This window comes from Pongo pygmaeus, chromosome 6 (genome assembly GCF_028885625.2).
Source record: "Pongo pygmaeus isolate AG05252 chromosome 6, NHGRI_mPonPyg2-v2.0_pri, whole genome shotgun sequence".
Taxonomy (NCBI): domain Eukaryota; kingdom Metazoa; phylum Chordata; class Mammalia; order Primates; family Hominidae; genus Pongo; species Pongo pygmaeus.
Window position 1 is genome coordinate 128095707 of NC_072379.2, and position 12441 is coordinate 128108147.

The 12441-nt window shown below is 48.6% G+C and overlaps 1 protein-coding gene across 5 annotated transcripts in view; it reads left to right on the forward strand.

The window, feature by feature from the left end:
* Window positions 1-8971: 8971 nt before the first annotated feature.
* AHCYL2 (adenosylhomocysteinase like 2) overlaps window positions 8972-12441 on the forward strand; it is a 206001-nt gene continuing 202531 nt past the window's right edge. For 2 of the 5 annotated variants that reach the window (XM_054497242.2, XM_054497243.2), the window contains exon 1: window positions 9378-9839. In XM_054497242.2, coding sequence (XP_054353217.1) covers window positions 9387-9839 — 453 coding nt within the window. In that variant the 5' untranslated portion in view covers window positions 9378-9386. Of the gene's footprint in view, window positions 9252-9377; window positions 9840-12441 lie in introns of those variants that run through there. The other 3 variants (XM_063668449.1, XM_054497246.2, XM_054497247.2) reach the window with 3 other exon arrangements.

The window sequence follows — 12441 nt, forward strand, 5'->3', positions numbered from 1 at the left end:
GTGTCTCCCTGACGGGAGTGGAGATGGGCAGGACTCCTCGAGGCATTCCTGGACCTCATCTCTGGGGGCCTCTTTCTTCTACCAGGGACGTCCATCGGGCTAGGCGCATTCTGATCCACAGCTTCCTCCCCTGGCCAGTCAGGGAAGCCTGTTAGCCCCACTTCCTCCAATGAGATAATGAGTAGAAGACTGGGAACTGGGGTGCAAGGGCTCAGGATTATGAGAGAAGGAGGTCTGTGTAGCAAAGGGGCTGGTGCCCACAGACTTGGCGGGTATTGTGGAGTACAGACCAGGCTTGTTTGGGGAGTACTCTTTTTTGTTATTGTTGAAATAGAGTCTAGCTCTATTGCCCATGCTGGAGTGCAGTGGCGCAATCTCAGCTCACTGCAACCTCCACCTCCTGGGTTCAAGCGTTTCTCCTGCCTCAGCCTCCCGAGTAGCTGGGATTACAGATGTGCGCCACCATGCCCAGCTAATTTTTGTGGGTTTTGTGTAAGTTTTTAAATTTTATTTATTTATTTATTTATTTTGAGAATGAGCCTCGCTCCGTCGCCCAGGCTGGAGTGCAGTGGTGCCATCTCAGCTCACTGCAACCTCTGCCTCCCTGGTAGTGATTCTCCTGCCTCAGCCCCCCAAGTAGCTGGGATTTCAGGTGCGCACTACCACACCCCACTAGTTTTTGCATTTTTAGTAGCTACAAGGTTTCTCCATGTTGGCCGGGCTGGTCCCAAACTCCTGACCTCAGGTAATTAGCCCGCCTTGGCCTCCTGAAGTGCTGGGATTATAGGTGTGGGCCACTACGCCCGGCCTAATTTTTTTTTTTTTTTTTTTTTTTTTTTGAGACAGAGTCTCGCTCTGTCACCCAGGCTGGAGTGCAGTGGCACAATCTTGGCTCATTGCAAGCTCCGCCTCCCCGTTTCATGCCATTCTTCTGCATCAGCCTCCCAAGTAGCTGGGACTACAGGCTCCCATCACCACGCCAGGCTAATTTTTTGTATTTTTAGTAGAGATGGGGTTTCACCTTGTTAGCCAGGATGGTCTCGATCTCCTGACCGCGTGATCTGCCCGCCTCAGCCTCCCAAAGTGCTGGGATTACAGGCGTGAGCCACTGTGGCTGGCCTAATTTTTGTATTTTTAGTAGAGATGGGGTTTCACCATGTTGGCCAGACTGGTCTCGAACTCTTGACGTCATGTGATCCACCCACCTCGGTCTCCCAAAGTGCTGGTATTAGAGGTGTGAGCCACTGCGCCCAGCCAGGAGTACTCTTTGAATGCTGCTCATGTGATGAGGACACTGCATTTTGACCATGGCCAGATTCCAGGAGAAAGGGAAAGGGAATACTAACCCACAGATTGTATTCCTAGGCACTTTACATGTGTATTAATAATAGTTAACTCTTGGCTGGGCACAGTGGCTCATGCCTGAAATCCCAGCACTTTGGGAGGCCGAGGCAGGAGGGCTGCTTGAGCCCAGAGTTTGAGACCAGCCTGGGCAACAAAGTGAGACCCCCATCTCTACAAAAAATTTAAAAATTAGCGGGGCGCAGTTGTGTGCCTGTGGTCCCAGTTCCTTGGGAGTCTGAGGTGGATCGCTTGAGCCCAGGAGCTGGAGGCTGCAGTGAGCTGTGATTGCATCACTGTACTCTAGCCTGGGCAACACAGCAAGACTCTGTCTCAGAAAAAAAAAAAAAAAAAAGCCAACTCTTAGTGGATGCTTGCTGGGTACTTCTCTAAGCACTTTGTGTATATTAATTAATCAAATCTCACAGATTCAGACCTGTGAGGCTCTGTTAACAGTCCTTAAGATACTGAGGCACAGAGAGGTTCAGTAGCTTGCCCAAGACCACACAGTAAGTGGAAATGCTGGCAGTGGTGCTCCACTGTCTCTTGTTTAATTCAGAGAATAGTAAACCAATCAGAGGAGCTCATTTTATGTGTTAGGTTAATGCAAAAGTCATTGCAGTTTTTGCCATTTTATTTTATTTTATTTTATTTTAAGTATTTTGAGACAGAGTTTCACTCTTGTTGCCCAGGCTGCAGTGCAATGGCATGATCTCGGCTCACCACAATCTCCACCTCCAGGGTTCAAGTGATTCTCCTGCCTCAGACTCCCAAGTAGCTGGGATTATAGGCATGTGCCACCACACCTGGCTAATTTTGTATTTTTAGTAGAGATAGGGTTTCTCCATGTTGGTCAGGCTGGTCTCAAACTCCCGACCTCAGGTGATCCACCCGCCTTGGCCTCCCAAAGTGCTGGGATTACAGGCGTAAGCCACTGCACCCAGCCAGTTTTTGCCATTTTAATTGGAAAATATAAGCTCAGTGAAGCAAAATGACTTGCTCGCAACCTCACGGCTAGTGAGTGACAGACACTAGGTCCAGGCTCTTCCTGTCTCCAGTGTCTAGGCTCTTTCCATGCTTAATCCCACCTTTGATTTTTCTCTCTATCCAGGTTTCCTGGTTCGTGTTCCCTCTGGCCATCCCACATCCTCTTACACCTGCTCTTCTTGTTCTTCCCGGCTGTTACTGCTTCCCTTAGCATTATTACAGCTATTTTTTAGCCTTTATCAACAACAGTATTTAAAATAATGAAAGTTATCAGTGCTGTTTAAGGATCTTTTCTGAAACAAAGGAGAGTGTTACAATGTTCTTCTTTTCATCTCCAAAGACAGTTGACTACTAGTTTTCCTCCCTCCTTCTATCCTTTCTTTAGTGGGATTACTTATGTAAAGGATGGGAGATGGGGTGAAAGGGGAGTTCAATCTGGGCCTTAAAAGCTGAGAAATAGGCCAGGCACCGTGGTTCACGTCTGTAATCCCAGCATTTTGGGAGGCTGAGGCGAGAGAATCACTTCAGTCCAGGAGTTTGAGACCAGGCTGGCCAACATGGCGAAACTGTGTCTCTACAAAAAATAAAAGCCAGACGTGGCGGTGCATGCCTATAGTCCCAGCTATTCGGGAGGCTGAGGTAGGAGGACTGCTTGAGCCCACGAGGGTCAAGGCTGGCCGAGAACGCACCACTGCACTCCAGCCTGGGTGCTGGGCTACAGCAAGCACCACCCTGTCTCCAAAAAAACAGCTGAGAAATGTGACCTTTGTGCAGAGACTCTGTGGCCACTAGGGGGCAATGTGAGCCCACCTTTGTGAATGCAGATGTCCAGCACCATGGACACTCCCACAACCAAGAAATCTTCCAGTAGTATCCCTATGGGAGCACCAATCTCAGGACTGAACAACAGTAACCACCCTTCTACCAAAAGCTCCTGAGTGAGATCCCCAAAGAAACCCCTCAGGATCCAAGGGGAGCCTGGTTTGCGGGACTCCCAGTTTGGGGGACTCCCTGCTATGCTGTTACCCTGAGAACACAGCTCCCCATGCGTGCCCCTCATCACAGGCTCTGCCCTCAGCTGCCTCATTGGGCCTCTTACCATTCTTTCAAATTCAGCTGGCCTTGCCTCTGTTGGTTCCAGCTTCCTTAAAGCAGTCTGTCCACTGCCCATCTTTGTTCCTCTGTCTGCTTTTTTTTTTTTTTTTTTCTGAGACAGGGTGTCACCCTGTTGCCCAGGCTGGAGTGTTGTTCCTCTGTCTGCTTTTTTTTTTTTTTTTTGAGACAGGATCTCACTCTATTGCCCAGGCTGGAGGGCAGTGATGCAATCTCGGCTCACTGCAGCCTCAATTTCCTGGGTCAGGCGATGCTCCTGCCTCAGCCTCCCAAGCTGCTGGGACTACAGGTGCACATCACCATGCCAGCCTAGTTTTATTTTTTGTAGAGATGGGGTCTCACTATGTTGTCCAGGCTGGTCTCAAACTTGGTCTTGGCCCAGGCGATCTTCTTGCCTTGGCCTTCCAAGGTGCTGAAATTGCAGGCATCAGCCACCGTGTTCAGCCTCTGCCTGCTTTTTTATTTTTATTTTTAGAGACAGAATCTTGCTCTGCTGCCCAGGTTGGAGTGCAGTGGTGCAATTGTAGCCCACTACAGCCTCAAACTCCTGGGCTCAAAGGATCCTCTGGCCTCCCAAGTAGCTACAACTACAGTCATGTACCATCATGCCAGACAAATGTTATTAAAAACAAATTTTTTTTAGAGACAGGGTCTGGTCATGTTGCCTATGCTGGTCTTGAACTCCTGGCATCAAAGTGATCTTTTGCCTTGGGCTCCCAAAGTGTGGGGATTATAGGCATGAGCCACTATGCCCAGCCTACTTTTGTTTTAAAGAAATTGAAACGATATAGAAAAGTACAAAGAACAATCTAATAAACACTCATATTCCCACCACTCAGAATTATCAACTTTTTATCATTTTATCATATTTGCTTCCGGTTTTTTTTTTTTTAAGAAAAGTATAACAGATTTAGCTAAAGTACCCTTTGACCAATACCCCACTCCACTCTCCCCGCTGCTCAAAAGGAAAGCAAGGCTGGGCGCAGTGGCTAGCACCTGTAATCACAGCACTTTGGGAGGCCAAGGTGGGTGAATCACTTGATGTCAGGAGTTTGAGACCAGCCTGGCCAACATGGTGAAACCCCATCTCTCCCAAAAATACAAAAATCAGCTGGGTGTGGTGGCCCACGCCTGTAATCCCAGCTACTCGGGAGGCTGAGGGAGGAGAATCACTTGAGCCTGGGAGGCGGAGGTTGCAGTGAGCCGAGATCCTGCCATTGCACTCCAGCCCGGGCAACAGTGTGAGACTCCATCTCAAAAAAAAAAAAAAAAAAACCCCAAAAAACGAAAAACCACAAAAAAACAGGCTGGGCACGGTGGCTCCTGCCTGTAACCCTAGCACTTTGGGAGGCCAAGGTGGGCAGATGGCCTGAGCTCAGAAGTTCGAGACCAGCCTGGGCAACATGGTAAAACCCTGTCTCTACTAAAATACGAAAAATTAGCTCGGCATGGTGGTGGGTGCCTTTAGTCCCAGCTACTTGGGAGGCTGAGGCAGGAGAATTGCTTGAACTTGGGAGGTGGAGGTTGCAGTGAGCCGAGATTGTGCCACTGCATTCCAGCCTAGGCAACAAGGGCGAGATTCCATCTCCAAAAAAAACCAACCAGAAGTTCGAGACCAGCCTGGGCAACATAACAAGAGCCCTACTCTACCAAAAACATTTTTTTTTAATTAGCCAGGTGTGGTGGTGCAAACCTGTAGTTCCAGTTACTTGGGAGGCTGAGGTGGGAGGACTGCTTGAGCCCAGGAGGCAGAGGTTGCAGTTAGCTATGATTATGCCACTGCACTCTGGCCTGGGCAGCAAGAGTGAGACTCTGTCTCGAAACAAAAAACCAAAGTTTTCTTCATATGTCTGGTGACTTTGGTTGTCTGTTCATACTTAAGAATGTGACACTAAATGGTTCATGGAAGCTCTGTGAACATGAGTATGGTCTTCAGGGCGCGTGATCTGGCTGGCTTATTTCCTTTGGAAACTCTCAATGTTAGTATCTTTGTTTTCTCTCTTGGACTGGTCAGATACCTCAGAGAAATTCTTCTTCTTTTTTTTTTTTTTTTTTTTTTTTTGAGACACAGTCTTGCTCTGTTGCCCAGGCTGGAGTGCCGTGGTGCAATCTCGGCTCACTGCAGTCTCTGCCTCCCAAGTTCAAGCAATTCTCCTGCCTCAGCCTCCTGAGTTGCTGGGATTACAGGCGTGTGCCACCACACCCAGCTAATTTTTGTATTTTAGTAAAGGTGGGATTTGACCATGTTAGTCAGGCTGGTCTCAAACTCCTGACCTCGTGATCTGCCCGCCTTGGCCTCCCAAGTGCTGGGATTACAGGTGTGAGCCACCGTGCCCGGCCAAGAAATTCTTCTTTAGTGGCCGGGCACGGTGGCTCAGGCTTGTAATCCCAGCAGTTTGGGAGGCCAAGGCGGGCAGATCATGAGGTCAGGAGATTGAGACCATCCTGGCTAACATGGTGAAACCCTGTCTCTACTAAAAATACAAAAAATTAGCCGGGTATGGTGGCACGTGCCTGTAGTCCCAGCTACTCAGGAGGCTGAAGCAGGAGAATTGCGCGAACCCGGGAGGCAGAGGTTGCAGTGAGCTGAGATCGTGCCACTGCACTCTAGCCTGGGCGATGGAGCGAGACTCCATCTCAAAAAAAAAAAAAAAAAAAAGAAGAAGAAGAAAAGAAATTCTTCTTTATACCAATGTCCTGCATGGAAGTTACATTCCTGCTTGCCAGCGTTCTGAAAGCTGAATGAGCCGGGTGAAGGAAGAAGACCTATAGTCCAAATATTTCATTAAATCGTTCCTAAACTGGTGCTTAATTACCCTGTTTCTAGTATGTAATTTGATTTTCAACTGTACCTGGTGTCCCTCAGCTACAAGGATGGCAGAAGCAGCAGGTATGTAGGGATGGAGTTGACAACAGGTTGAAGAGTGTCCTGATGGTTGGCCCCAATCAGTGGTGGTGACTGGAATAAAACAGGGTATCAGTTTCATTCCAGTGCTCTAACTCCTTATATTTTATAACCACATCACACTGAAGAATTAATTCATCCTCTCAGTAATCAATTCTAGTGGCAGGTAGGCAGCTGCTGCCTATGAGCTCCAACACATGCTAGGTGGCTGTACCGCAGCTCCCTTGAGCATTAGGGGGAAGAATGAAATCATTTACAGAGCTGCTAATCTCTGCTCCGACAGCTGGAGGATGAAGCTCTGGGCTGGTTTCTTTTTAACAGGAAGGAAATTCTGAAAGCCAGAATGTGAAGAAAAAGCTTAAGAATCTCTTGTGTCTTGTGAGCTCTGTGGAAATGGCAGTGCTCAGATGCCTTCCGACATGTACTGTGAGGCACAAATTTGGAGATCAGGAAATGAGAGCCTCCATTCAAGGCACGACAACCACACAGAGTGAACAGATTTCCAAAATAGTAGGACAGGAAAGAAGAAGATCGAGGCAGGTGATTTCTCTCCCTTCTCCTTCTTTTTTTTTTTGAGACAGAGTCTCGCTCTGTTGCCCAGGCTGGAGTGTAGTGGTGCAATCTCGGCTCACTGCAACCTCCACCTCCTAGGTTCAAACGATTCTCCTGCCTCAGCCTCCTGAGTAGCTGGAACTACAGGCAGAAGCCACCACGCCTGGCTAATTTTTGTATTTTTATTAGAGATGGGGTTTCACCACGTTGGCCAGGCTGGTCTCGAACTGCTGACCTCAAGTGGTCCACCTGCCTCGGCCTCCCAAAGTGTTGGGATTACAGGTGTGAGCCACCATGCCTGGCCTCCTTCCTTCTCCTTGCCAGGCAAAACACAGTGACACCAAAGACTAGATGTCTAAAGAGTAGCTGTCCAGTGGCTGCCTGGGTTGTTAGTCTCTGAAACAGCTGTAAACTGTGTGAACCCCTTTGCTCTTGTTTCTCTGAGAATAGAGAGGAACTCCCCCCCATAATCTGTCGCGAGTCAACTGCATTTTGTTTTTTAAAGTATTCTTTTTTTTTTTTAATGAGACGGAGTCTCGCTTTGTCGCCCAGGCTGGAGTGCAGTGGGGCGATCTCTGTTCACTGCAAGCTCTGCCTCCTGGGTTCACGCTATTCTCCTGCCTCAGCCTCCCGAGTAGCTGGGACTACAGGCGCCCGCCACCACGCCCGGCTTATTTTTGTATTTTTAGTACAGACGGGGTTTCACCGTGTTAGCCAGGATGGTCTCGATCTCCTGACCTCGTGATCCGCCTGCCTCGGCCTCCCAAAGTGCTGGGATTACAGGCTTTTTAAAGTATTCTTTACATAAAATCTTATGGCATGTGCAATTTTGTCTCTTGCTTCTTAGCTTAATGTTTTTATCATAAGCATTTATTCTGAAAGCCAGAATGCCTTGATCTTCTTTCCTGTGCTATTACGATTTTGGAAATCTTCACTTCGTGAAGTTGTCCTGCCTTGGAGTCTCTCATTTCCTGATCGCCAAATTTGTGCCTCACACTATGTATGGGAAGGCGTCTGAGCACTGCCATTTCCACAGAGCTCACAAGTGTACCAGACACAAGAGCTTCTTAGCTTCCTCTTCACATTTTGGCTTTCAGAGTAAAGAATGAAAAAGCGAAAACCTTGTTATTAAAAAAGTATTGGCAAACAATTTTCTTTCTTTCTTCCTTTTTTTCTGGGACGGCATCTCACTCCGTTGTCCAGGCTGGAGTGCCATGGCATGATCTTGGTTCACTGCAACCTCTGCCTCCCAGGTTCAAGCGATTCTCCTACCTCAGCCTCCCAAGTAGCTGGGATTTCAGGTGCCCGCCACCACGCCTGGCTAATTTTTGTATTTTTAGTAGAGACGGGGTTTCACCATATTGGCCAGGCTGGTCTTGAAGTCCTGACCTCAAGTGATCTGCCGGCCTTGGCCTCCCAAAGTGCTGGGATTACAGACGTCAACCACTATGCCCAGCTTGCAAACAATTTTCAAAGGCTGTAACAATTTCTCTATTTGTTGGACATTACTTTTAGACAGTTTTTCGTTATTAAAAAGGACGCTGCCGTCCATGTCTTTTTGCTTACATCCTCTAAGTGTAAAATTTAAAAATAATACAGAAAAGTACAAAGTAAAAATCACCTTAAATCCCATCACTTAGGAAATTAACTACTCATATTCACTATTCCTATCCCTCTATGCTGATACATGTATCTGAATTTCAGATTATTGCCCTAGTAGAATTATAGGTCAAATGGTTTGGCCTCGTTTAAAGCAACGTGTAATTCCTCAGCCTTGCATTTTGATCTAGTGATACCTAACTTCTTTGGGGAATGATCGTAGCTTCCAAACCCAGAATGTGCCAGAAAGCGCCACAGCAAGCAAGGTCCTACTTTATCCCTTCTGAAAACAAAGCCACTGAAGTTTGGAAGGGTGCTGAGTCCTCAATTTCACAAAGAAAAATCAAGCCACTTCCAGCCTGGAGCCGCCGCTTCTCCTTTAAATACCCGCCCACGTGATCGTAGACGTGCACACGCGGAGGAACTTCACGCTGTCAGGGCAACGAGCCATTCCTCTACCACTTCCCCTCCCCTAAGGCTTCTTGGCGTTCCCTACCCGGAAGTCACAACTCCTCTGGAGACTTTCTCTTCCTCATCCCCTCCGTCGAGTCACCTATCCTCACTCCTTTCTGTTAGTTGCTGGCCCTAGCGCTCCCTCTCCTCGCCTGAATCTCACTTTCCGGAGGAAAGGCTGAAAGGGACTACAACTCCCAGGGCACGCTGTGGGCCCCGCCCACGGGACGCGCAGTGTAGGTCGGGGCCTGAGGTCCCACGGTCTTCTCGCGGCGTGCGGCCGGGAGCAAACGCACTACAGGTTCCGTGGCGCCTCGCGCGAGGCCAGACAGGGCCGGGGTGGGGTGGGGCGGGGCGGGGCGGGGCTGGAGGGGCCGGGGCTGGCGGGCGGAGAAAGCGGGTGGGAGACGAGGCGATGGAGGGGAGGAGTGGAGGCATGGGGGAGGGAAGAGGAAGGGAGGTGGGAGGCGGGGCCGACCAAGAGCAGGAGCTGGAGTCTGAGCCGGTGGTTGCAGCGGAGGCGGTGATGTCGGTGCAGGTTGTGTCAGCCGCGGCTGCCGCCAAGGTGCCTGAGGTGGAGCTGAAGGACCTGAGCCCCTCCGAGGCGGAGTCGCAACTAGGACTGAGCACGGCCGCCGTGGGCGCCATGGCCCCCCCGGCGGGCGGTGGAGACCCTGAGGCTCCAGCTCCCGCCGCGGAGCGGCCCCCGGCCCCCGGCCCAGGCTCGGGGTCCGCCGCCGCTCTCAGCCCCGCCGCCGGGAAGGTGCCTCAGGCGTCGGCCATGAAGCGGAGCGACCCACATCACCAGCACCAGCGGCACCGCGACGGCGGCGAGGCCCTGGTCAGCCCCGACGGCACCGTCACCGAGGCGCCGCGCACAGTCAAGAAGGTACTGGGGCCGGGCTGCCTCTCTAGGAGAGGAAGGGAGGGGAGGGGAACTGCAGATCCTCTCGGCACGGCGGCACCACCCTCCACGCCCTCCTTTCTGATCGCAGGACCGGAGATACCCCTTGTCCCCTCAAACCCACTCCCTCAGAGATGCCCCCCAGCCGGCCCCTAGTGCTGGGAGCGGAGACTCCAGGAGGCACGGCCGTACTTCGCTCTGAATAACATGGAGGTAGCGCTCTCCCCTACTACTTGGAATAGGCAGCGGGAGGAGAGACACCTAATAGTACGTCCCGCGGCCCCAACACGCTCCCGGGTGTGATTTTCCAGCCTATCGGGGAGGAGACCTCGATGGTATAGAAAAACCTTACCGCTCACGGGAGTTCACCCAGCAATAAGGATGAAAAGATCTTTAATACTTGGATAACGAGTAAGGTGTAGTCACTTTGCATAGAAATCGTCAGAGTTGTCTGGTTTCCATACAGTTGATGACTTTCTGCCTTTCTGTGGCCAACCGTGTCCATACAGCAACACGATGCTGTGCCCTTCATTTCCAGCGACTGCGATCTTCTCTCTTCCCTGAATATGTAAAAGGGTAATGGAGAGATTCTCCTCACTCTTTCATGTTAAGAGCTTTGTCCTCCCTGCTGAGTGTAGTTGGTCACCAGGATTATTAGGCAGTGTATGAAGAGAATGAATGTGTTACTGGTTCCTTTATTATAATCTGCAAGTGATAGGAAGAAATGCTGCTACTTTTGGGAAAGACAATCTTTGTGGGGTTTTCGGTCTTAGGCGTCAGCTTCTTTCAGACAGTTTTGAGGCGGTCTCAGAATACCAAGAAGTAACTGCCTAGATGGATGATAGCCCTGTATTACCCGTACATTGTCTATCCATAGTTGTCTTTCTCTCTCAAAGCTTGTCTCTCTTTCTCTCTTAAAGCTGAATCAGCACAGAAAAACAGGGCAAGTATTGGAAAAGACAGAAGTGTGGATCATATAAAAAGGGCTTACAGCTTCAATTTCCTAGACACAGTATGGGCATAGGGATTAATGTTTTTTTAAATTGTTGTGAATGGTTTTTAATTGCTTAATCAGAACAGCAGCAAAGAGATGGGAAGTGTGCATTGGTCTTACTGTGTGGAACTCAGCTGAATTGGAACCTCGGATCCACCATAACTTTTTGTTGTCATAGCGTCATGATTAAGGTATAGCGGAGAATCCTTTCATCCTAACTATGCAAATTTAGGTGAGAAGTCAGAGGCAAGACTGAAAGAATTTCTGTAATGCTTTAGACAATGTCTTTGTCGTTTGCAGTATGAAACTCCTCTGGGAAGAATTAGAGTAGAAAGAGACAGCATCCTGCAGAAATGGGTTTAAAGAAGAAAAGTAAAGTAAAAAAGAGGCAGCAGTAGCACCAGTGCTGGGAGTACCTAGCTACGAGTCTGGAAATCCAGAGCGTACTTCTGAGTTGTTGAGATACTTTGTAACTTTGGTTAAGTCATTTTCTTGTCATTAAGACTGTTTTTGTCTAAAATTTGTAATTTGGTTAGATTTCTTTAGGCTAAAAGTGTTTAACAAATTGCTTTTAGAGCATGAGGTTTACAGTCAGGCAGATCTGGATTTGAAGCCTAGTACCCCCATTACTACGTTTTGGGTAATTTCCAAATTACACAAATCAGTTTCCTCTTCTATAAAATGAAAGTACTAATTATGATTGAGGATTAGAAATATTTGTAAAAGGTTTAGCATTGAGCTTGGCACATAGTCTTAAATGATATTCTTATTAATGCTTTTATTATTATGAATAATTGATTGTCTTTTATTCCTCCCATCATGGCTTAAGTGCAAGCCCCCAAGACCGCCTCTGACGTACACACAGTTCAATATATTCTGTATAAAGAAGTTAAAAAATCATGGCTCACGTCTGTAATCCCAGCACTTTGGAAAACCACGGCTGGCGGATTGCTTGAGCCCAGGAGTCGGAGACCAGTCCGGGCAACATGGTGAAAACCTTTCTCTCCAAAAAAAAAAAAAAAAAGAGCCGGGTGTGGTGGTGTGTGCATATAGTCCCAGCTACTCAGGAGGTCGGGGTGGGAGGATCACCTGAGCCCAGGAAGTTGAGCCTGCAGTGAGCTCTCTAGCCTGGGTGCTGGAGTGAGACCTTGTCTCAAAAAAAAAAAAGTTAAAAAATCAAAGACCAGCATACTGGAGTCTGTTTTTCTTAATTCTAGATGTGCTTCTTGACCACTTTCCTTGTTGTTGAACCATCTTCCTGTTTTTTCAGCACCAAATGTATGTTCCATGATTCTAGATATACTCAGCAGCCTCAAGGCTATTGGAAAGCAGGGCTGAGCTTGCCTTACAATGTTAATTGCACCAAAAAAACAACTTCTCTGCTGAAAGTTAAGCAGGTGAAGCTCTGGGCAAGGATACAGCTGGATGACGAAATTCAGGGCGTTGCTGAGCTGCTTTTCAGGTGCCCAATCTTTAACCTTCTTGGTATTGAATTGGCTAAATCAAAATAAGTGCCCAAGACTGCCCTTTCCCTAAGTTGAAAGTCATCTCACTAAGGGACTGCAGTGTGACATTTTGATTTGTTGAGCCTTT